The following is a 26,731-nucleotide window of genomic DNA, read 5'->3' as shown; positions in this document are numbered from 1 at the left end:
AGACAAGAGTATAAGTGGGAAACCAGTTGGAAGGTTATTACAACCCAAGTATGAGATAGTGACACTTTAGATCGAGAGGTTGGCTGTGGATATAGTAAGAAGTGATAGGATTCTAAATATGTTTTAAAGGTGGAACCAACAGAATTTACAATAGTCAAATCCTGTTGATCCTATGTCCAAATATGTTTCAAATCCCTCTACTCCACTGTCACCGCCAATTCCACACCCTCATCAGCTCATGCCTGAATTACTATTATAGCTGCTTACCTGGACTCCTTACTGCCATTCTTGCCCTCCATTCTCAACAATGTACCCAGTACTCTTAAAAAAACATGTTAGATTACACCCCTCCTCTGTTTTACATACTTTAATGGCTTCCCACTCTACCTAGAATGAAATGTAAACTCCTTCCTATTTCCTTCAAAGTCCAGAATGACAGAGCTCCTGCCTTGCCTGCCTTTTCCAATTCATCTCATTCTGACCTTCCCTTTACTTACCAAACTCCTTCCAGTCTCAGGGTCTCTGCATTAGCTCATCCTCTGTGAAATCATCCCCTAATCTTCACATGGCTGGCTCTCTCTCTTAACCTTCAGGTCTCAGCAATGTTACCTCCTCATGGATATCCTTCCAGAGCAGCTGTAGAAGTTAGCTCAGCCCCAGTTACCCTGTGTCTCTACAAGCCTTGTGTAGCCCCATCACTGCAGTGAAAAGACTCAGCCAAGGACTTACAAATCAAGACAAGACAAGACTGAACAAATATGTCTACCTCCTCTCCCTCCTGCAAATCTTTTGAAATGACAGGAAAGTGGTACAAAAGGAGACAAATATATACCTATGATGAAAACAGCAAAGGGTATGGGAAGAATGGCTGGCAGAGTCATTGAACAAAAACTTCCTTTAGCCTAGGTCTCTCTCCTGAGCTTAGGTTCTCCCTACTGTACATTTCCACTTAGATGACCCATAGGCACCGCAAAAGTAGCATATCTAAAATTGAAATAACTCCTCCTGGCTGACCCACGCCCACCCAAACCAGCTAGTTACATTACAATCTCAAACCCTATGATAATACCATTATCTCCCCAGCTCGCAAGCAAAATAGCCAGAAGTCATCTATGACTGACTTCTCTTTCCTGCGCTCTCGCTATCTCACAATACCCAACATCTGAAAGTTAAAATAAAAACAAAACACTTATCCAGACTCCAACTTCTCTCAACTACCACTTTTAAATCTTTCAAATTGGACTAAGAATTTACTTGGGGTTGTTTTTACCAGAATACATTAAATTAAATCCAGAGCATTTAGAAATGAATGTCTCTTCATTACTGAAGAGCAGAAGGCAGGGTTAAAAAAAGAAACTGTACAAGGAAGGAGTGACATTTCTTTCTTTTGAAAAGGAACATGTAATCAGTTGCAGCAGCACAAAATGAACTCTTATTCTCTAGTGAAAGGTCTAAATAAATTTCCCTGCCTATAATCAGGGATGTATGAGAACACCAGAGTTATTGACATGTGAAAGTGGCAAGTTCTGATCTGAGATTTAAAAAGCCACTTGGTTTTTTTCTGAAGAAGGGACTCCAGAGGGCCACAGAGAAAGCCTGGAGATCAGCAAATGGTGGCCTGAATGGGGATCACAGCAGTGCAGTTGAAAAGAGGTAAACAGACTCTGCGCACATTTTGGCATTAGAGCACACAGTAACTGAATGTGGAAGGTGAAGCAAATAGCACTTGGGAGTAGGAAAAAATTGGTAACAGCTTTTCTTTAACCTAAACAGAGAAAATTTTCCTGGTGGGAGAGTCTAGCAAGGTACCTGCTAGAGACTTAGATTATATTTAAAGGGCTCAACGAGACTCAGTTCTCAGAAAGTAACCTTGTATACCAGTGGCTCTTGAGTCACAAAAGTGGGGTCCCTAACCCCATGCAGAGGGGAATGACTACCAGAGTATCTGCTTAATAAGTAAGACAGACAATTGCCCAGGAAGGAGATACATTTGGTGTTTTTGCATAGATTATTTAGAAAGGAAACCCAAGAGACCCAACTCACTGGCCTCTCTGGTCACCATATGCACGTGCATTACTGGCTTTCCTTGCTTTATGGTCTCAGTTCTTAGCACAGGTCAGTCAATATGTCTGTTTTCAGTGATAATCTATATGTTTAATATAGAGGGCAATAGCTTCACTAGCCATAGGAGCAAAATGGCCAGGCCAGCAAAGACTCAGACATGAGAGTTTTCTGCACGTCTCACAGAAGGAAAAGCTGCTTACAAATTTTCCTGGCTGCTGTGAGTTTACACAGAGGGCAGGCACAGGATAAATTAACTATAATTTAGGAAGAAGATAATAGATATTGATAAGTTTAATAATTGATCAATAGACATAAATATAAGTATGAATCTTAGTAAGTAGAGACCACAAGAAGGAAAAAATTATTATTTTTAAATGTTGAATCAGCAGGTTTATTCAATGGAAGGGAAGAAAGAGGGAAAGTATAATTGACACAAAACATGAAAGAGAGCAAAAATGACTAAACAGAATAATAATGACAATAAACACAAATGATAAAATATATTAACCAAAAGTACAAAGCTCTCAAATTTGCATAAAGACAATATTCAGCAAAAATTTTACAGATCCAAACAGTCCATCACAAAGTTGTAGAAAACCTGATTATAAAATCTGGAAATAAATATATCAGGCAAATCCAAATCCAAATAAACTAGAGTAGCTCATCTTATTACAACAAGTTAAAAAGGAAATCAATGCAAAAAAATAAAAGGGACAAAGAAAGAGCATTATATACTCTTAATTACATGTTATCAGAATAATCATCAACATAAATACATTTAACAATATATGAAGCAACAACAGGTAAACAAACAATTGGAAGTGAATATTCTATCATATCCCTCTCAGAAACTAAAAGAACAAGCAAACAAAATAAGCTAAGATACAGAAAATTTGAACAATGTAGTAAATAAGATCAAACTAGTAAATATGTATAAACTTTAATAATCAACAGGGACCATATTACTTGCAAAACAGATATAACTTTTATGAAAACTAACCATGTACTAGGCCTCAAACAAACCATGTAGTAAGCCTCCATAAATCCTCTCCAAACCAGTATCATATGATCTATGTTTTCCAAGCATGATATAAAAAAATTATAAATCAATGACAAGGGGCTAAAAATATAATATATAGGATAAGATAAAATTATAAAGGAATAAAGAAATACTTAGAATCAAATAGTGCTAAGAGTTCAACTTAAGAAAATGGTAAAAAAAAAAAAAAAAAGGCAATGGAGAATGGAGGAGGAGGAGAAGAAAAAATAGTACAATATGGGCAGAGAAGACTGGAAAAATGTTAAGAAAATGAACAAAATCAAATCTTAGTTATTTGGAAAAGATTAATAAAATAGACACACCTCTGGCAAGACTAATGAGAGCAAATAAAAAATTTTTAAAAAAGGGCAAACAGCCCTGGCTGGTGTGGCTCAGTGGACTGAGCGCCAGCCGGCGAACCAAAAGATCACCGGTTCGATTCCCACTCAGAACACATGCCTGGGTTGTGGGCCAGACTCCCAGTTGGAGGTGTGTGGGAGGCAACCAATCAATGTATTTCTCACACATTGATGTTTCTCTCTCTCTCTTTCTCCCTCTCTTTCCCTCTCTCTGAAAGTAAATAAAATCTTTTTTTTTTAAATGCAAATAAACAGGATATAAAATGAAAGGAGAAAAAAATAACAGTACTTTTTAAATTCAGATATAACAAGTTTGAAATATATATATCAAACCAGCCTAGTACTGAGAAACATGGGCACAGGCATGTATCACTGATCAAAATGTAAACAATCATAAGCGGCCATTCTGGAGAGTGTACCAGTAGGACACACTGCAATCAAACATGCACATGCCCTAATATCCAGAAATCTTACTCTTGGGTATACACCGTAGTGAAGAGCCCCTCTCCTGCCTATAAAGATGTTCACTGTAGCACTGCTGGAATAATGGGAAGTGGGAAGCAACCTGGGGTTCCTTCAGTGAGGGGCAGGTTAAGTAAGATACAGTAAGAGTATACTATGAAATATGATACACAAGTTAAAAACTAGAAGTTAAATAGTAAAGGTACAAAAAGCAAAATGGACAGACCTGAAAAACAGTACTAAGTGAAAACAGTAAGAAAAAGAGAAAATCTATAGACAGGTAAATTACACATACACATGCCACTGCATTACCTATTTTGCAAAACTGCCACGGTCATGGGTTTTCTGAAATCAAGTTTTATCTTCCTGGCATTTTAGAAATGAATGGTCCGCTAACGGAAGTTCCTCGCCAACTATATTTAGAAGAGATTCTATCAAATCCAGATTCCCATTATTTCCTTAATGGCTTTGTCACCTCAAAAAGGCAAAATTTTGTTATGGTCCACAAAAATGTCAAGAAGCCTTATTTAAGATAAAAATGCACATGTACTTTCTCAAGTGCAGAATGTTCAAAATTGAACTACTAACCTTTCCCACCCCCCTGAAAAAAAACTGTTGCACATGCAGGTTTCCACATTTTAGCTAATAGAAACCCCTCTCATCTCAAGAAAAAATCCTTGGAACCATCCTTGACTTCTCTTTTTCTCACACTGAACATTGATTGATTAGCAAATTCCATTTGTCTTACCTTCAAAATACATCTAGAATCTGACCACTCACCACCTCCTTTGTCACAACTCTGGCCTAAGCAAGCATTGTTTCCTGCCAAGATTAATCTAAGAGCCTTCTGATTGACCTCCCCCCTTCTCCCTTGCCTCACAGCAGCTTGTACGAATGAACGCTACTCATATCACTTCTCTGCTCAGACACTTCCAAGGTTCCCTGTTTCACCCAGGATAAAAGCTGAAGGCATTACTACAGCCCATAAATCCTGCATGATATGTAACTCCCTGCCCTCTTTCCTCCCCTGGGATTACTCCGTTTCATCCACCTGGACTCTTTTGCTGTTACCTGAGCACACCAGGCATACTCTTGCCTCAGGGCCTGTGCGCATATTTCACATGACTAACTTCCACACCTCCTTCAGTCTTTTGAAAATGTGACCTTCTGACCATCCTACTAAAGCTGTGACTTCTACGGCCTCCTCACTCTGCCCACTGGTTTTCCTAATCCTCTTCTTTATCTTATTCTACTTTATCATTTTTTGATAGCACTTACCAATTTCTAATATAAGAACACATGATTATGTTTATTACTTTTTGTCTCCTCTCCTTGCTAGAATGTAAAATGCATAGGATCAGGAGTCTATGTTTTGTTCACTGGTTATACCAGTCACCCAGAACAGGGACTCGAGTGTAATGGAGGTTTGTTCAGTATGTTTTCACTGAATGAGTAAATGGATGAATGACTGGGTGGTTTAGTGCGATGTGGATATAGCAACACCAAAATGTAGGCAGTGGGGGCAGATGAAGAGACATGAAACTAGAGAAAGAGTGAGCATGACTGGAGCCACGGCATAAAACTAGAAGGGAGTCCTACCAAGGTGAAATGCAGAACAGAAAGAACCTAAGAGGACTGTCTGAACACATAGTTGGGAAGCAGAAGCCAAAGATCAATACTGGACAAGGGGGGTCAAGAACAGGAGTTTGGAGGAGGGAAGCTAAATCAATCTCCCAGATGAAAGGCATCTGTCTAGAACTGCTCATAAGCCAGCCCCATACACTACTCAGTAGTGGACCCTATGCACCGCACTGAAAAACGTGGACCTGGAATATGAAAACCCCCAATAGTGACAGTTTAGGTTATCAATTGTGTATTTATTATGCCACAAGTAATACTTCCATGTAAATGACAATACATAATGGTAAATAAAATAACACTATTTCTACCTAAAACTCTCTACCACACCAGGGATTATTTTCTACCTGCTCTTTACTTTATATAATAAGTATAGAGTATAATGCTGATAAAATCTGTTTCATTATTACTGATACAAGATAAATCAATAACTAATAAATCTGTTATTTTTTCTTATTAAATACTTTTCCTTTCTATGTAAATCACTATTTGCCAATAATTTACTAAGTCAATTTAACATATCAGGAAAACCCAGAAAAGAAATTAAGATAAAAAGGAAAGCAAGTGTTCAGATAAAGGCTAATGTTAAAGATCAGTGAGGTATTATTTATAGCACTTGCTTTCAAGGTTTACTTTTTCTTTATTTGTAAGTATAGCAAATACAGAATTAGAAACTTGCCCACCATCACTTCAGAAACACTTACTAGGAATTAACATAATTCACTGTATACTTTGTCTTTTTTTTAAATTTTTTATTGTTATTCAATTACAGTTGTATGCCTTTTCTCCCCATCCCTCCACCCCACCCCACCCCACCTTCAATGATATATCTGGTTATCTTAAAAGCTTAAAAGTATTAACTGTGTCCAAGTGATTCTTGGTTGCCTGAAGATATTAAAATAGTACTCTTCCCATCTCCCAAGCCCAAATAATGGTTCTTTACTTCCTTCAATAATCAAGCTAAACATCTTCTAAATCAATTCATCAACCAAATTATCCATAACAATCTGTGACAATTTTAAAAGGAAAAAAACAAATATTGAATAAAAGGGAAATAATGTGACCTGTGTAATGAATAAGGAAAGAAAAGGAACAAAATTACTGGATTTAAGAATGAGGAAAAAGATATTAAAGAGAACAGAAATTAACCCCCAAAATATTCATTTAGAATTTTCCTCCTAGAAATCTTTACCTGTGCAGTAAGAGCAGAATATTTCTCTTACAGAATATTCCCTAAAATGAATTTTAAAAACAATTTGGGGAGGGTATAATCGTTCTCTTCTCAAATCATTGACTTATGAGGACATTTTTTTCCACGAACATAAGTGGGCAAATCAACAATCCTGAATGCTCCAAAGGCTTGGATTAGTCCCTGTGGTGTATATTTTCTAAAGTATGATTTCTTTAGTAGTGTTCCTCTTCAAAAATCATTTCAAAGGCATCCTCTTACTATTAATACTCAACTAATTTCCAAAGGCCAATTGCTCACACCCAAAGATATCTCTAATGACCTAATAGCAATATATCATAAACAACTATAATTTTCTAAATGGAACTCATTTAATTTACATTATTTAAAAATAAATGTTACCACTTCTAATGAAAGTAGAAAATCAATGTAATTAAACCAGTAACAAAGAAGTGTCATAATTAACAAGAAGTTGGGTACAGGTCACAGGTACAAAGTTGTAACTGGGAATTTGTGTGCCATAGCTCTAATTCACCAATTCAAAAATTTTTTGACTATGTTTATCTACAAGATATTGTATAGTGGGCTGGGGGGGGCAAAAGAAAAATAAATATCATACCAGCACTCTAGAAGCTCAATTATCCTTTTTTTTTTTTTAAAACCTCACCTGAGGTTATTTTGGGGGCAGGGAGAGAGATGTGAGAAACACCCAATCTAGGATTCTTCTCAAATGCCCCAATCAGGGATCAAACCCTCAATTTAGGTATGTGCCCTGACCAGGGAGTGAGCTGCTACCTTTTGGGATACATGACCACACTCCAACCAACTGAGTCACCTGGCTGAGACTTGATGATCCTTTTGTATGCTTTTAAAATTCAGCTCAAAAAACCTGTCTCTCTCTGTTCATTTAGCTCTAATCTCTCCTTAATGAAGGGATCACATGAGTAAGTGATTTGAGATAAAAATTGAAGATAAGAATAATTGTGAAAAAAGAGGTGAGGAGAAATGGTATAAGTGTTGGTTACTTCAGTGAGAAAGCATGGTAGAAGTAGAGAGGATATCATTAACTTCCTTCTTCTTTGATTTGTTACAGTGAGTATAAATTACTTCTGTAATTTAATAGGATACCCATGGCGTGTGTGAATTAAATGAAATGGTCTGCGTAAACTTTTCAATAAAGTGCCTGGCACTTGGTAGGTAATATTATGTAACTTACTGATGACAAAAAACAAAAACCCTCTAGTTCTAAACTAGGGGAGATGTTGAAAATAGAGGACGGACCCTTTTCTATGTAGATGGAGATAGAAAAGAAGGCTTAAGACTGGCCAGGGAATAATCCTAATTTTGGAAGTCAGGAAGCTGAGGAAAACCTATCCAGGAACACTGTGAGATATTAGAAGAACTAAGAGAACATGGTTTCCTAAAATCAAGCAAATAAAATGTTTCTAGAAGGCAGTGATGATCTGTGTCAATCAAGAGGACAGGCTATTGAAAGAGGTAGCATTGCAGAGACAGAGTGAAACAATAATCAGAGGAAATAACTCAGAAGTCTGCAGAAAACAACAAAAAAGTGAGAAAACAGGTGATAAAGTCTAAGAACCTATCTTCAACTTTCAAAAGAGTTGTAGATTTTAGGGAAGAGAGGCAGACAATGATCTGGAAGCATGCACAAGAAGCAAGGAAGACCACTACCCTGTATCAGGCCTTCACATTCTCCTCTCTCTTTCCCCATCCCTCCAAACAGAGCCACACCAAAACCTTTTAGTTCATTTATTTTTCATATCTCAGGATACCTCTTCAGGGAATCCCATCTGAGACAAAACAGTCCCCCAAACCATCTTGGTCTCAGGTGAAGGGTTCCAGTAGAAACTAATCAAATCTAGGGATGCTTTAGAGACTTGTTCCACAGTAGGGGGAGCTCAGACTACTAACAAATAGAGTGAATAAAATCTGATGTCTGCCTTGAACAGATGCATCACTTCAGGATTCTCTAAACCACTGATTCTTAATGGGAAGCAATTTTGCCCTCAATTGGACATTTAGCAATGTCTGGAGATGTTTCTGATTGTCACAATGGGGAGTGAGAGGGAGCAGGTTGCTCCTGGCAGTGAGCAGGTGCCAGGGATTGTGCTAAACATCCTATAGTGCAAAGTACAGCTCTCCAAAACAAAGATTTATATAGTCCAAATGTCAATAATGCTGAGACCCAGAAACCCTACTCTAGACCTGAGACAAGAGGAGCTTTTGGTTTCTTTCATACAGACAAACAATCCCATCCATACCAGTTATCTACACCAGTTCTGATTATGGCTAAGGGGCCAGACCGAACAGTCCACCTTATGAATTCTATTCCAAGCCAGCTCAAATAGGCCAGGGTAAGATAGAGAAAAGATCGAGGCTGGCTAAATGGTAAAAGTTAAAGAGAAAAAAGAGAAATCGTGTCATATATCAAACGTTAAAAAAAGCACAATTACCAAAAATGAGAACAAGCAAACTATTTTTAAATTTTAGAAAGCAGAAAATGCAACCCTTTTCATTTTAAATAATAACACCTCACAGTGAAGTTCAACAGCTTGCATGCTCTCTTAGACCTACACACTGCCAAAACATTCCTTCAGTAAGGTGCTTCCATTTCCTTGATGGCAAAAGTAAGCTAATCGAAGTGAGTTTTTTGGGAAAACATCCTGGGAATTCAGAATAATTCATGTGTTACTTTAAAAAATGGGAAGCCATGAATCTTGACATTAAGGAACCTTATGTGTTCTTACCTCATCGATATTTCACTTACAGTATCAATATTTTATTAGACAGGCAATCATCTATAGCTGGACTTCTGGAATTTTCTTTCATTCTCTTTCAGGATATCCAACCAATTAAGTTCTCCCTTCCTTAAGGGGTTCCCAAGAAAGCTTTTTAGAGAGTCTCTCTTTTGATGGAAGGGTTCTGACTCTAGCATTTCTATTTCCACTTTAAAAATCTGCTCTAGGAAAGTTTCAACCAATGCATATGGAAAGAGGATGGCTATGTCTTAATGAAATATTAGATCCTCCTGCCTAAAGGCTTTATCAGCATGCTGCCTGGAATCCACTGTGCTGTTTTATCAGAGGAAGCCTCCCAGCAAGATGGTTTATGTGCATGTAGTTAAAGGAGTGAACCCCGCAGTACAGTCCCTGTTTATATATGAACTCTGACCTGAGAGGAGTCAGGCCCAACCAACAACTGTCTCCTTCAAGGCTGGGACCAGCTGCAGTTTTAACAGAGAGAAAGACCCTCAAACTCCTCTCCTCCGTTTAGGTGCCAAGAGTTTCTGAAGGAAAAAGCATTTGGAATATTTCTCTCCAAAACACATCGCCAGCATGTTGACAGTGTCTTTCACAGGACTGTTATAACAGTGGGACCCACATCTAACGGATGCTCTATAAACCCAGTCAAAGGCCACATGTATTGATATTCTAATGATATGATAGACTTTTTAAGAAAAGCCAAGAAACAAATACATATAAATACAGATACACACATACATAATTGTTTGTACATATATGTAGAGAAAAAAAAAGAGACAGATTGCTTGACTGACTCGATTGATTCATTCAAGAAAAAAAAAAATCAGAAGTATCCCAAAATTAAGGTACACTAATAGAAATGAAGAAAAAAATAGGGGAAAAAATGTAAGCATATCTACTATGTGCCAGTTGTTTTCACATAATTGCATTTTATTCTCCCTACCACTCCCTCAGTGTGCTTTTAGGTGAGAATTATTATGCCCAACTAACTTAAGACAAATGAAAAGCCCCAAAAAGGGAAATAGGTTGCCCTGGGTAACAAAGCTAGTGAAGAACAGAGCTAAGATTCACATTCAGGTTTTCTGACTCCCCGCCCAGCATTTATTCCACTGCAACCCAAACTTTCCCCTAAGATATATACTTGGATTGGGTCAATAAATGGAATTGTAAGTATAAAATAATATTAAATAAAAATCAAACCATAATAAAGATGTATTGGTTTTAATCACGTGACATTTTATATGTATATACTAAAAATGATATAATTAGAATGAAACTGATAGAAAAACCAATGGAATTCAAATTACCCAAGTTTGTTTTTGTCATGAAGTTGCTTAAGCATATAATACAGAAAATCACCCAAATCTGCTCCTGCATGCATGCCTGTACCAGACTAATTAAGGTTAAGAAAAGACAATAAATATAAAACACCAGTTAAAGGCTGAATGCAGCTGTGCCAGACTAAGATAAAGCAATACCCTGAACTTCATACAATTGTCAGCTCCTTCAGAGCCAAAGGAATTGGTAGAGTTTCTTCGCTATATCAAGGGATGAAACTTCTGAGAGTTAAAAAGCTTGAAGACAAGTCCATGTCTCTGCAGAAATCTCCTTTTCTTAAAATTAGCTCATATTTTATAACAAACATTAAATTCTTCCATCAACCAAAAGAATTTGGTCCTGAGAGAGCCCCTTTGCAGTGCGTCTATCACCTTCAGTCAAATAAAATTACTTCAGAATCTTCTTCCTTTTGTTCCTATCCTCAGGTCTAGAGACAATACTGCTGTTGTATATGGAGTAGCCAGAATGCAAGCATGTGTCTCACTCTGGCCTTTACATGATGCTACACTTGCAGAGATAACCAGGAATGGGCCTGCAGTGCAGACTCTGCCTCTACAGAGTGACTAGGAATTTGCATGAATCACTGAACTTCCAGAGACATACTGAGAAGACTCACTAAGTCTACACAGTCCTGTTCTCAAATCCAAAAGCTGAGAATTGGACAAGATGCCACTTTTACCTTGTCCCTTGGTTCTTCCATTTTTATAATTAACAGGTTTACCTAGTCTCCTAATCCAGGAAGACAGCAAAAGAATGAATTGCCCACCAAGGTTTTCTGAGATGGTTTTTAAAAAGAAAATAGCTTATAAATACAATTCACACTAGCTCAGTATCTTTATAAAAAGTATTTCTTATTTTAAAAAAGTGTGGATGTAAAAGTTCCACACTGTCCTAATTACCCTTAAAACCGCTGTTTGGTTTTCACCTCCCTTGTTCTCTTTCATTTTAAAACTCTTTCTTCTCCTCTTATGCTGACTACTACTAAAGTATCCTGATTCAAGAACATAGGAAAATGCCTGAAATGACTACAATAACATCACATCACATTATTTATTTTTAAAATAATTTTTAAATATGTTTATTGATTTTAAAGAGAGAAGAAGGGAGAGAAAGAGAAACATCAATTGGTTGACTCCCATATACACCTGGACCAGGAATTGAACCCACTCCCTGACTGGGAATTGGACCCACAACCTAGGTATGTGCCCTGATGGGGAATTAAACATCCAACCTTTTGGTATATGGGATGATGCTAAAATCAACTGAGACACACTGGCCAGGGCAATATTATTCCATTTGAGGGTAGCAAACTGACCCATACTTTATTCAAATCTTACTAACAACTACACAAAAAAAGTCAGTTAGCTATAACGGCTGATCTTATTCTTGGCTTCTAGCTACAGACTCAAAAGTTGAGTAGGGACATCTATTAAGATTTCTTTAATATGTCACTCTATTAAAAATTTTGCATGTATTATCTCACTTAAGCTTTGCAACAATTGCAAGTAGTAATTATTATTATTGTTGTGTTGTTATTGTTATCCTCATTTTACAGATGAGGAAACAGGGCATAGATAAGTTGAATAACTTGCCCAAGATCATTCATCTAGTACTTTGGGAGTTAGAGCTGTACCCCAAATAGTGCAGATCCAATGCTCATGGGACCATCACACCATCCCTGGTCCTCCTTCTCCAAGTCAGGTTCACTGCTACTATTCCCAACCATAAATTCAAACTCACATCTCTCATCATTTTCACTGCTTCCCTGGTCCTCCCGAGTCTTCTGGCACACATTGCTAGCCTTCTTTTGATGTAGACCAAGACATTGGTGTCTCGTCCTGAAAAGGAAGAAACAGAACACCAAAATTTAAAAAAAAATAGAAAGAAAACCAAGAGCTTTCAGATGATCAACAAGAAAAAATATAGAGACCCATTTGCTATGCTCTTAACGCAAAACCCCAGAGAAAACAGACTGCTCCTTTGTTTTACCTGACTTCCAGGAGCACTGACAACTTTGCTAATAGAATGCACGCAGAGTGAAGTCAAAGTACTTAGACTTCCAAAGGTCAAATCATGTGATTGATTCTCTATTCCATGCTTTTCAGGTAGTATGTTGAACACTTGGTAAATAAAATCATCTGCCACGAAGTGCCGGGAAAATGAACATACCCACACTGTATGTGGTTTACAAGCAAGAATTCGACATTCTTCAAGTGTGCATGCTTTTGGTGAAGATGCAAGAGGTGAATCTCAGGTTGCATCCTGATGAACTATTTTTTTTCCTTCTTGACATTACGCCTGGAGAAGTCTCATCTTGAACTTCTGTTTTATATTATTCTTTCCCAAATACTAGTGACATCATAATCATCTCCAGGTCCCCAAAGCAGTTGATTTTAGATGGCAATGTAACACATTCCAGATATGACAATAGAGTATGCAACAAAATGAAAAACTACCCTAGTTTAGAGAAAGCACTGACAAGCTAAATAGGTATAATAATAGTCACCAAAATGGCCCTTAAAAAGTACATTTACAACTTCTTACCTTAATCTTTTATTTAATTATGTCTTTTTGGGTATGTTTCCAGACCAATGAGAACATGCATGTGCTTAATCCTCAATAAAATTACCATGTTTGAGAAAAGTATGACACACCTGTTATAGATTAAGTATATGTATAATATGCAGCTATTAAAAGATGTTAAGACTAAAGTCCTAACATTTCAAGTTTTAAACAATGAGAACAAGATGCATGCTGAAAATCTGCCAAGTACCTACAAATTATTTTACATGTGATTATATTTTTTGGATATATTTAGGCAAGAGGTTGAAAAGATTTAATTTACAGAAGAAAAGAAATAAAGAAAATTTCGTAAGTTATATTGTAGGTTATATAATTTTATATATTAATCTTCATTTAGTTCACAAAATAGACTTTTACTAATATGTCAGAATATATTGTTATAAATATTTTTAAAAACAAGATACAGATGGTGACTAGAAACTTGATTAACTTGATATGCTTACTGCAAAGTAAAAATAAAACCTGTATATTAATATGTTGTGTGAACCTACTCATGTATACATAGGCCATGAAAAGGTTTTGCTGCACCTTAGTCATAGGGAGTAACGCACTCAGGTTCTGCACCAAATCCAAGTTTAACACTAAAATTTACTTTTATAATCTTAAGTATAAAGGAGATCCACTCTTATTCTCCAAGTGGCAGGAGGGAGAAATGAGGTGAGAGAAATTCTACATTAAGGAAACAACCCAAAGTTAGGTTGGATGATAAAAATACTCCCTTTCATAAGGATTGCTAAATTTCTGTTAAACACCAACAAACTGACAAGTCAGGGGGTTGGGGGAATTCCAGAAATGGTTTTGTTGTCTTGTTTTTATACCATTACCCAAAATATCACTGATTCTCAGTTTACTCTACTGAAATTAAAGATGTTGTTTTAAAGTTACCTTAAATAAAAGAAGTTATCATTTTTAATGTAAAAGAGATAAATTAGGAACTCATGGCTCTTTCTCTCTGGGAGTCAACACCAATACACCAAATAAGAGCTGACAATCACACATAACTGTTATATTCCTAATGGCCCTATTTCAACCCATGCTGTAGAAGACCCATAAAGTAAAACCTTAGATAACATTAACACTAATTTAAGTCTTGTTTCCCAGTTAATACTTGAAATTATGGGGCAGAGAAGCAACTGATAAACAGAAATATGAAAGAATTTTGGAGAGAAAAAAGGTTACCACTAATGGTTATTATCATTTATTTTTGGAATTAGAAATGTATGGGAAGACAAGAGAATCTGAACATTAATTTGAACAGTAATGAAGCTGTAAGTAAATTATGTATTGTATTCTTATGGGAAGGAAAAAATAAAAACAAAGAAAGGCAAAACCAGGTTTTATTCCCATCTAGGACAATCATATTTTGAACTGGCTTAAAAATTTGCTCTGATTAATGTTACACTTGTGATCCCCAACACCTCAACCTGGAGGAAACCTTACTATGTTGGGCTTCATACTGGGATCCATGATGCTGTAGCTGCTGAGAACGACGGTAACAGCCATCTCCAGCCTTCAGGGCCTGTTTAAACAGCTTTTCTGCTTCAGCAATGGTTGTTGCTTCCTCTTCAGCCAAGAGAATATAAGCAGTTGCACACCTGTCCATTCAGACAATAGCAACCATCAATTACAAATTCAAGGACATGTAATAGCTGTAGAAGTGCATGCAGAGGGCAAGGAGTTAACATCAAAACATGCAGAGTGGCCAACTGGTTCATGCACCCGTTTGTAGTTGTTGACACAAAGTAATGGTACAAAAGAAATTGTATTTTAGCTTGAGAGGTGGGATGCAAAGTGAGGAAGATGGGGCTCACATGTGGATTCTGCCCCCTTATTAGTGTGTCACTTTGGGGAAGTTGTTATTACTCTGCCTCCCTTATGGAGAACAACATGGAATCTATTTATTCTTAGTGTTGTTGTGCAAGTTAAGTAAGGTGATGCATGTAAAGTGCTCAGTACAGTAGCCAGCATGTGGTACATGCCAATAAATGACAACTATCGGTGGTGATGGTAATAGCTATTATTAAATATATCCTTGCAACACTCAAAATTAGAGGTAATATGTAAGTTTACTTCATTTTACTAAACATACAGTCTTTGTTCTCAAACATAGGTCCAGAATCAAGTAAGTTACTCATTGAAGAAAACAGTGCTTCAATATCTCATTACAGTTAGCACTGATTTTCTGTGTCAAAGGAGAACTCTAGAACCTGCAAGCAGTGTTGTTTCAAAAGAACTTAAAATCTGATTCAGCCTCAGTAGCAAATAAGAGTTCAATCTCATTCACGCCTTTAACAATAATAGCTACCACTTGTTGCTTGGTATATATAAGCACTGTACCAGGCCCTTAACACACATTGTATCATTTAATCCTTTCAATAACCCCCTAAGGTAGGAAGCCAGAAAGGATAAGCACTTAACTCATGAACAAGGGAAGCATGTGGAAACTGAAACCTTCCAAATCATATAACAACCCAACTTCCAAAGAAAGGGAATGTAACAGAGAAAGGCTGAGGCCGGAGCAGATAACACATGTCCTCATCTGCACAGATCCCTTTGGTTTCCTTCTTCTCCACTGTCTCTCCTGTGGTCATTTCCCTACTTAACAGAACCTCCGTCAGACCACAAGAGAGAAAATAAATAGAAAGTAAAACTAGTGTTACTTTTACTATTCATAAGTTGCAACAGGCAGCCAGGAAAAGGAAGTTGAACCATGGCTAATGTGAGGTTTGAGGTTACTAGTTAATCTTAGCTTTGAGGAGGGGTCTTGTAAGTTCTTTATCCAGTCCATCCAGTTTCAGGCAGGACTGATCAATGGAGCTTAAACTGAATGTGATGAAGTAGGGAGGAAAATGTCCAGAAAAAAAAGCTGTAAACCAATTACTATGGAGGGCAGTAGATATGACTTGAAAAGAACAATAATGATGCTGAAACTGCCCAGTAATTTACTAGAGAAAATAACTGGGATAGGCATCAGGAAGCAATACTTAAGGCTTCAGATACTGACATATAAATATAGGTCAAGGGTAATGAAGTGAAAATCGAGATTATAATAATGAGTGGCAGATTCAGTATCTGAGAAATTAGCTATAAGATTATGGTTGGTGGGCTGGAAACTCAAGACAGGTTGGGGCTAGTTTGTTTGCTTGGTCATTTATATTTCAAATAGTATCTTAGGAGGAGAGGCAGAGTAGCACTACTGGCCAAGAAAATATACATCTATGTGGAAATTCATGAGTCTGAGGTAGAAACATGCTAAAAGCTTGTGAGTGAAGGAGAAAGGAAAGAGTAATAGAAGTGCTAATGGTTGGGGAGTACAGAACAGACTACTCAGCTCGATGAAAGATATAGATGACGCATCCTTGTCACAACACAATACACATACAGAAGCAAGAAAGTGTGGTGATGGGGGTGTTGACCATCCAGATATCTGCTAGAAGTCTCATTTGGTTAGAAGTAGGGCACCCGACAGGTTCTTGACTTACTTTGGTAACAATTTTATCTCCCAGATGGTAGAGGAAGCAATTAGGGGAACTTCAACTCTGGACCTAATTCTGACCAAGAAGAAAAAAATAGTTGGTGAAATGAAAATTGATAGGAACTTTCAGAGAGAGTTACTTGTCATTTTGGAGTTTGGGGTAATTCAAAGAGGGTAAGGTGAACTTCAAAAATTTCAAAGAAAAGAGGCATGATTCAATGGCATGAGACTCAGAAGGAAATATGGTTTAAGAAGGTTGGGCAGCTTTCAGATATCCAACTGTAACTGCAATCACTATGATCCTCTTAGGAAGAAAAGAAGGGTGACAATTAAGTAACCAATATGGCTGCACAGAGATCTCTCACCAGGTCAGATTTTAAAGTACATGTAAAAAAAGATGGAAAGAGCGCATGTAATGAAGGACTATAAAAGAGTGAAATGGGGTTTAAGAATAACATCAGGAGAGCTAAAATGCCAAATTAGCTTAAGCTTACAAAACAAAATAAAGACAAAAACAAAACAAAATGCTAAAAACAACAATCTATTCTCTGTTTTTAAATTATGTGTAAGGCTCTATCACCACCCCCATATCCCCAAAACTATCACGAAAATAAGCAAAAAAGACAAACAACGCAACGACAACATCAAAACAAGGAAAGTTTATAGTTAGTAGCAACAAATAAAGAGAAAGCAAAACTTTCTAATTCCTATTTTGTTCCTGGCTTCTCCATCAAGGAGAATTGTCAGACTGAAAAAGGGAGAAGAAATTAACTCTAAAATGGGTAAAAAGATGTAAGATAGCAAATAACTGGTCTATCCTAAATGAGCTACTATACTGGGATGGGCAAATCCAAGGAAGCCAAAAAACATAAGCAGGCCAAGAAACTGCTCTCTGTGGATAGTTAAGGAATCACAAAGAATGGAGAGGTACTAGAAGATGAGATGACAAATGTAGTATAAATGTTCAAAAAGGGGAAGAGGCAGACTTCTCAAACTAAAGAACAGTGATTTGGAAAGATATTCTAAAGGATTACTAAAGGGATAGTGTCCAAGCATTTTAAAAAGAAAGTGAACACGGGAGCTAGCTTAACACTAAGACTAAACAAATCAGTTTGTGCTAGCTTAGTTTACTCTAATAGATTTACTATCCATTAAAGAACCATAGCTAAAATGTAAGATCAAAATGGAGAAATGTGGGCTGAATCATAGTGTAAATGGTGGCTTGGGAATTAATTGAACAATACCAAAGGATAATAATTCATGAAGACATGAAACTTGAGGGTGGTTTCTATATGTCGTGTCATAGGGATCTATCCCTGACCCTGATAACTTTATCAGAAACATGGATGACACATAGAAGACAGGCACATCAATTTTGCAGATGACAAATAATTAGAAAATAAATATGTTGCATGACAGAATCAGAAACCAAATAGATTAATAGGTTATAATGGCAGGATTTTCAACTCTCAAATGAATATTTTTTCTGAGACCGCTAAAGAAGATTCTGTAACCTTATTCAGAAAAAAAAATCATAAAATAGTTTAACAATGACCACTTGGCAGGGAGAGTGTTGAGGTGATTCAAGTACCAGATGGGTGGCTGAGCTCAATGACTTTTAAGGTCTCTGCCAACCCTGAGCTTTTATGACTCCAACTTTGAGAATCTTTCTCATTTTCTGAGATTGCCAGAAGAGATTTCCCAGTCTTCCTTGGTAACCCATAGAATGTTTAACAACACTAAGCACAGCATTTCCTCTTATCTTTGCCTTGATCTTGAAATATTTTTAAAGTGTAAATATTTTCACTTTAGGATTTTACTATGTTTTTCCTACTAGAAGAAGTTCTGTCTTGAAAATGTGATGACACAGATGAGCATTCTATATCCATAAAAATTTCCATCAAAATGTTTTAGATATGTAAAGAACTGCATTTTAGGGTCAGAGCAAACCACTTAATTGCTCTCTACAATAATTAAAACCACCTTCACAAAAAGTTTTTATAAATTAATGTCCCCTCAAATAATCCTTAAGTTCAAATGCATAGTTTAACATCAGTATCCGTCAATGGCAACTGAATACATTCAGCAAAGAACAAGATTTCCTTTTTCAAAGTGAGATCCTCCCTCACTTACTCATTTATCTCTAAGGCTTCATGAGCTGCAGAAATCCTAGCTTGAGGGTTTCTCTCTCTCCAGGCTTTCTGCATTACTATTTTAGAAAAAGAGAAAAAAAGCAAGTCAATCAATACAGGACAACAGCTCAATTAGTAGCTTTAGGTTCAGATTACAAGGAAATATTTCACTTAACAAAAAGGTAAGCCCAAACCTGCAAATTCACCCAAATACATTTTAAACTTGCTATCCAACTGTCCTTCAATTGCTGACATCCAATCTTTCTTGTACTCACAAAACAACAGATCTAAATCTTATAGACTAATTCATAGTCTATAATCTTAGAGATAATTTTAAGATTTCTTAATCAAGAAAAGGCACTCTAACAGAGATTTAATATTTCTTTTGCTCATTAACATTATTTGTTGTTAAAGAATATATATTATTTTACACATTTTGAAACAACATTGCTACTAATCTCTTCCTTCTACTTAGACACAATATAATTTTATTGGTCACTCCCCCAAACACTTGCTATAGGCTCTGGATATTAGAACATTTTATTTTATTTTATTAAAATTTTTATTTATTTATTTTTAGAGAGAAGGGAAGAGAGGGAGAAAGAGAAGAAGAGAAACATCAATGTGTAGTTGCCTCTCATGCACCCCCAACTGGGGACGTGGCTACCCAGTCATGTTCCCTGACGGGGAATCGGACTGGCAACCTTTCAGTTTTCCAGGACAACACCCAAACCACTGAGCAACACCAGTCAGGGCAAACATTGGTATTTTTTTTAAATAATATTTTAAATGATAATGAGGGGACTAATTTCTAATGAGGGAACTACTTCATTGTGATAAAGCTTTTATTTAAGTATCAGAATTCTGGGTTCCACTAGTCAATGTCCAATTTAATTTTTATTTGTTGGAGTTTTTATAAAGCAGATATTCTAAAAGTAATAGCCTTACTGTTTAAAACAGACCAAAAAGCCCTCCCACTCAGCAACTAACTAAAGGATTTTCCATACTCGCATCTGCAGGACGCAGGTGGTCCGAGTCACAAGTAAAGAATGTCTGGTGGTCCTGGGCAGAGAGATTCATGTCATAGTAAGTCAGAGGTTCTCGTCCTGTCACCCAAGTATACCTGTGAAGGGGGAATAAGATGGTCAGACACTTTTGAGAGAGGAAAGCAAGACCTATATAATATTAAGCTGCATTGAGTTGAACTATAAAGCATTAACCAAGGACTAAAACAGCTTTGCCAATGGATAAAAAATATTTTTTAATCATCTTATTCTTCCTTTAGGAAATACATCAGTAGGAAAGAAGTAAACATTTCTCCCATATTTGTGTCAAAGTTTCACTAGCACTAGCTAATGAAAACCTTCCCTAATTAGTATTATCAACAGACATTTCCCAAAAGCTATTATAATTCTCACTTGCCTAATTACTCTGCAAAATTAAATTTCAACATCACTTCTGTGGCATCTTTATAACCATGTTCCAGGTAAGCTTCAAAATATTTTGACTGTATAATATACAATGAAAAGAATAATGATAACAGAAGGTTTCCAAAAACTACATATTTTTGTACATTATCCCAATTTCAATGCTAAGATATTTATAAAACAGAAAAGTTAAAGCATTTGAGGATATATCAAAAAATGGAAGCACCAAATAAACTCTTACAATGACCCGTAAATGAACCAGCAAAAACATTTGCTGTTGTCTTTGCTCTCTGAACTACTCATTTGTTTCCCAAGCTGTCAAAATGCTTACCGATTATATTCAGCTCCCCGAAATAAATTTAGTGGATTTCGCCATACTTTGCATTCTGCAACAAAGAGAAATATGAAAATGTTACACATAGTTCAGAGACACTACAGCTACAAGCTAATTAATTCCGCAAAACACCCTTCCTGGCCATGTGATAAGATAATTTTATTCTCTATCCTCTACATGAAAAGCAACGTGGAAAAGATCAGGAAATGTAGCTCAGGCACCATGAGTTTGGAAAGTTTCGCCTAATCTCTCTGGGCCCAAGTTTCCTCATTTACTAAATCAAAGTATGTGCCAAAATCAGCTAGTTCATTACCTCTACAATCATTTTAAGAAGTGTAAACAGATTCTGTAAGTTTACTTCTAAAATTTTAAGTAGAAGTAAAACTACTTTCTATACCTTACAATAACTTTACATATGACAAGCTAAACTAAGAACTCTACAGTATATATTGAAAGAGGCTTAGATTTTAAATTAGGGTGTCTGTTAACATTGATTTTGTAATAATTCATCAAAGTGCTTTTTAGAATGCCGTAAAGGAGTAATAGAAAAATTAATACAGTTAACATTATTGTTTGGGGAAATGCTATGAAATTAAATGGTTTTAAAGCATTAACATTGCTCACTTATACAGATACATTATTAATAATCATACTAATGTCATGTTAGCATGTACTAATAGATTATACATCTATGGTATATAAGGACCACAAAAATTTAGAACCACAGAACCTTAACTTAGAAAAATCAATCACTACCTTTTAGGACTGTGTAATGGTATATGTATGACTAAAAAGTTGCAATTCTATTAAGACAGCCTATGATTAAGATTTTCTACTGATTCGGAATACTACACTTCTTTGGATGAGCAATGTTTTATTAGGAAATAAAATTAGGTAACAGTACTTAAAACATCTGTGTGTGTGTGTGTGTGTGTGTGTAGTTAGCCAAAAAACACCCCTAAAGACATATACACATAAAACTGAGCAATTACTATAAAAATCAAAGGAGCATTAGAGACCATGGGTGAGACATTAAGATTCTACCCTCAGTGTATTATATTCAATATCCATTCTTTCACCCACCTACCCTAAATTTGTTCAATCTTTATAAACAATAGCCCTAAATTTTCAGTCACTTAGCTTGTCGTTTAGGAAATGATCTTTGTTTGGTTCAGCATCTTTGAATTTTATTTTTGTAAGTGTATTTTATTGATTATGCTATTACAGTTGTCCCATTTTATTTTTCCCCTTCCTCCCCCTCTGCCCTGCACCCCGCCTCCCTTCAACATTCTCCCCGCTTAGTTCATGTCCATGGATCGTACATGGAAGTTCTTTGGCTTCTCCATTTCCTATACTATTCTTAACCCCCTCCATTTATTTTATACCTATCATTTATGCTTCTTAATCCCTGTCCCTTTTCTCCCCGTCCTGCCCCCTCCTTTTCCCCTCCCCACTGATAACCCCCATGTGATTTCTATTTCTGTGAATCTGTTCCTCTTCTAGTTATTTACTTAGTTTTTGGGGTTTTTTAGGTTCATTTGTTGATAGTTGTGACATTTTACTGTTCATAGTTTTGATCTTTTTCTTAGATAAGTCTCTTTAACACTTAATATAAAAGGACTTGGTGACCATGAACTCCTTTAACTTGACCTTGTCTGGGAACCACTTTATCTGCCCTTTCAGTCACTTTCCCCACTACGCACAAGCAAATTGGGCCATTCCAGTGCTAATTTACAGGTGGGTGGTTTTGTATACGTTCTGTGAGGCTGGGAGTTTCTCTGACCACTGCAACCCCTCAAGATTCTTATAGCCAGAGGTTTTGAGGCTTTAGTTTCCCACGCTGGAACCCTGGGTCACAGTCTGTCTTGTTCCCCAGTTGTTCCTCCCAGCTTATCCACACACCAATGTGGACCACCCTGTCTGGCAGTGCCACCTCGCCCACCTGGCCCACCATCTTGCCATGCAACTTCTCCCCTCTGGCTGCTGTCTCTGCCCTTTCTACCAGGCTTAATGTTTCTTGTTTAACTCCTTGGTTGTTGGACTTACATACAGTTCAATTTTCTGGAAGTTCTGGTTGTTTTTTGTTTTTAAATTTGTTGTTGTCCTTCTTTTGGTTGTGCAAGGAAGCAGAGCATATCTACCTATGCCTCGATCTTGGCCAGCAGTTCTGAATTTTATTCTTAATAAACTGAAATTCAGTGGCTGTCACTAACTAAAATATTATGCTTCTTTTAAATAATTACTTTTTTCATAAATGAAAAGCTCCTATGAGGTGTCACTAATGCACTCCAGATCATGGCTTGAATCACGTCAGTGAGCCAAACAATGACAATGTCCTTGTAATTTTATAACTATTTGGCCCTTACCACTCCCAACCCCTCCTCAGAGGATGTCTTTCAAGATTAAAGTGTTTCTCTTAAAACTTTATAAACATTGCAGGCTTTGTAGTTAGCGTACAATAAACATGCACACAGATTTATGTACTAAGATGCTCATGATGGCATTATTTATAGTAAAATAGGTATATTTGGGGAGATGCCGCTCCCTCACTGAATTTCATCTGAAATATTATTAAAAGGCTACGACAAATACTTTGTCTCCAGCAGATGTATCATTACATTGCCTTCAAGGATAAGCACTGCTCAAATATCAACTGACAAATTACAAAGCAAATTGCCTTCAATTAAAACTTCAACACAACTTTATATATTAGATGAGAATACAATTATTTCTAAATAAAAATAACTCCAAAGAGAAATGGTGTGTATATCTAAAGTATTATTGAGCAATATCTGAATAGGCTATATTTATTTAAGAAGAGACACATGTAACCAGCAGGGGGTGCTACAAACATTTTGAAATTCTGTTTTTATGACTTCTGTTAGAGAACTGAACTTTTTTTAAAAAAAGGAACTAAGAGATTATGAAGATGGCGGCAACATAGGTGGGAGCAGAATTCACTTCCCCTCAGTGCCAGGGAAATACCTAGCTGATCTGAGGAGCAGAGCGAACAGCCAACAGTACTCCAGCATATACGAAGATTAGAGACCAAAGATAGAGGACACTGAAAGATCTGACGGTAAGAAGAGTGCTCAAGGACAATAAGGTCCCCGGGACCCGGGACCGCGCGGTACAAGGGCTGCAGAGGCGCCAGCCCTGGCGCAGGGGCTGCTGCAGGAGTCCTGAGAGAGGGCCAGGCTGCGCTGTGAGCAGCCAGGTGCTTGATTGGACCAGGGGGGCTTGAAAAGGAGGAATTTCTCAAAAAGAAAAAGAAAATAGAGACACTCAGGGGCTAGTTAGAGAACTCTCGGTGGTGGCCGAGGCCCCTGGCGCCCCTCCCCCCTCCGCCCCTGGACTGCGAACGGGGAACGCGGGATAAGCAGCACCGGCGCTCACCTGAGGTCCGGTTGCGCGCGGTAGCGCGCGCGCAGATTAGCGAACGGGGCCCGTACATGAAACCCCGGAGGGGCGCCCACACCTGAAACCTCCGAGATCTTTTGGAGCAGAGACTAGCTGCTCCACCCACAGACCCAAAACCTCGGAACCGAGGACCGCGTGATTCGGTCCCAGGGCGGCCCCGCCCACCCGAGAGTCTCAAGCCCCGGACAGCTGGATCGGGCCCCCAAGCGTAGAGCCTCTGGCTCGGCGGCGGGCTGCGCGCTCACCAAGCGTAGGGCCGGCTGGATGCGCACTTCCCAAGCACAAAGGGGCTGGCGAGAGACGTAACACCAAGGCGGCTGAACCAGCAGTTTGCGGCGCGCCAGCCTCCCTAGCCTGGGCGGCTCGATCGGTCGGCCGGCTGCGCGCTCAGAGCCCAAATAACGTCACAAACCCGAAGCGGCTGGATTCCCCTGCTGCGCGCGCACGCGTCCGGAGCCAAAACGGCTGGAGCGGCCACTCGAGAGTCCCAAGAACAAAGCTGCTGGATTGGCTGATCAACGGCCTGATTGCCTGCCAGGGACCACACCTACAAAACAGTGAAGAGTGTGACCCAGGAAGGAAGAAAAGTGAAACCAATCCTTCCAACCACCGCCTCCCGTTGCACAGACAGGACAACAGCAGAAATAACCTGAACGGTTTAAAGCCAACAGAAGATTTTTTTTTTTTTTCCCCCTTTTTTTTTTTTTTTTTTTTTTTTTTTTTTTCCCTTTTCCTTTCCCCCTGAACTCCTTCTTCCTCTCTCTCTCTTTTTTTTCTTTCATTCCTTCTTCCTCCCATCCTTTACCATTTTTATGTCTTCTTCCTCCCTTCTTTTATCTATTTCTATGTTTTAATTTTTGTTAAAATTCCTTCTTATCTTGCCTCCGATCTTTCTTTAATCCTTCTTCCCTCCTTCCTCCCTTTCCTCCTTTCCTATTTCCTTTTTCCCTCCTTCCCATCTTTGGTTTTTTTGTTTGTTTGTTTGTTTGTTTGTTTTTTCCTTTTCTTTCTCCCCCCCTTTCTATTTTTCCCACAGGTGCGACAACAAAACCTGGAGTGCTGAAAAGACTAGAGTTAGACCGTGTTAAACACATAAACGTCAGCTCAAGACCAGTGAGCACAGGAGAGTAAGGAGACAGCACCACCGAATCCCATTGGCATTCTACCATAGAAGTTCATATCATAAACCCAGGGATTCAGAACAAAGCAATTTAAGAAGCAGAGGCCAACAAGAAGAGCCTCACAAACAATGGGAAGACAAAGAAACAATTCCCAAATGAAAGGAAAGGAGGAAGTCTCAGAAAGAATACTAACCGAAAAAGAGGCAAGTCAACTATCAGATACTGAGTTCAAAGCAATGGTCATCAGGAAGCTCACTGAGCTCTCTGAGCTCAAAGAGAACTACCAGAAACTACAAGGAAACTACAATGAACTCACTGCAAACTATATCAACATGAAAAAGGAAATAGAAAATATCAACAAGAGCCAAGAGGAAATGAAGAATACAATTTCTGAATTGAAGAACACAGTAGAAGGAATTAAAAGCAGACTTGATGAAGCAGAGGATCGGATCAGCGAGCTGGAGGATAAAGTAGAAAAAAACACCCAGAAGGAACAAGAAAAGGAAAAGAGGCTCAGAAAGAATGAAGAGGCAATAAGGGAAATGCAGGACAACATGAAACGTAACAACATCCGTATAATAGGAATACCAGAAGGAGAAGAAGAAGAGCAAGGGATAGAAAACCTGTTTGAAAAAGTAATGATGGAAAATTTCCCTAATCTGAGGAGAGAAAAAGTCACCCAAATCCAGGAATCACAGAGAGTCCCAAACAAGAGGAACCCAAAGAGACCCACTGCAAGACACATCATAATTAAAATGGCAAATTTCCAAGACAAACAGAGGATCTTAAAGGCAGCAAGGGAGAAAAAGGAAGTAACATACAAGGGAGCCCCAATAAGGTTAGCAACTGACTTCTCAATGGAAACGCTCCAAGCCAGAAGAGAATGGCAAAAAATATTCCAAGTAATGAGAACCAGAGGCCTCCAACCAAGACTACTTTACCCAGCAAGGCTCTCAATCAAGATAGAAGAACAAATAAAGAGCTTCCCAGACAAAAGAAGTCTAAAAGAATACAGCTCCACCAAACCAGCTCTGCAAGAGATGCTAAAGGGACTGCTTTAAGGAAAGGAAGGAAAAGAGAAAGACAGAGGAACACAGGTAGGAAATAATGGCAATGAATAACTACCTATCGATAATAACCTTAAATGTAAATGGATTAAATGCTCCAATCAAAAGACATAGAACAGCTGAATGGATAAGAAAACATGACCCACACATATGCTGCCTACAAGAAACCCATCTCAGGACAAAAGACTCACACAGACTGAAAGTGAAGGGCTGGAAACAAATTTTCCAAGCAAACGGACAGGAAAAAAAAGCAGGGGTAGCAATACTCATATCAGACAAAATAGACTTCCAAAGAAGGGC

General features: G+C 37.8%; 1 protein-coding gene across 8 annotated transcripts in view; it reads right to left on the bottom strand.

The window, feature by feature from the left end:
- ST7 (suppression of tumorigenicity 7) overlaps positions 1-26,731 on the bottom strand; it is a 323,508-nt gene that overhangs the window by 80,500 nt on the left and 216,277 nt on the right. For 4 of the 8 annotated variants that reach the window (XM_024555762.3, XM_045191454.2, XM_045191453.3 and 1 more), the window contains 6 exons: positions 20,821-20,875; positions 20,070-20,185; positions 19,064-19,139; positions 16,938-17,006; positions 14,896-15,050; positions 12,613-12,710 (listed from right to left, as the gene is read on the bottom strand). In XM_024555762.3, coding sequence (XP_024411530.1) covers positions 12,613-12,710; positions 14,896-15,050; positions 16,938-17,006; positions 19,064-19,139; positions 20,070-20,185; positions 20,821-20,875 — 569 coding nt within the window. The remainder of the gene's footprint in view (positions 1-12,612; positions 12,711-14,895; positions 15,051-16,937; positions 17,007-19,063; positions 19,140-20,069; positions 20,186-20,820; positions 20,876-26,731) is intronic. The other 4 variants (XM_024555765.3, XM_045191456.3, XM_045191455.2 and 1 more) reach the window with 1 other exon arrangement.

Source organism: Desmodus rotundus, chromosome 6, assembly GCF_022682495.2.
Source record: "Desmodus rotundus isolate HL8 chromosome 6, HLdesRot8A.1, whole genome shotgun sequence".
In the NCBI taxonomy this organism is placed as follows: Eukaryota; Metazoa; Chordata; class Mammalia; order Chiroptera; family Phyllostomidae; genus Desmodus; species Desmodus rotundus.
Note: the sequence above shows the minus strand (reverse complement) of the source record. Positions and strands in the feature narration are given on the sequence as shown.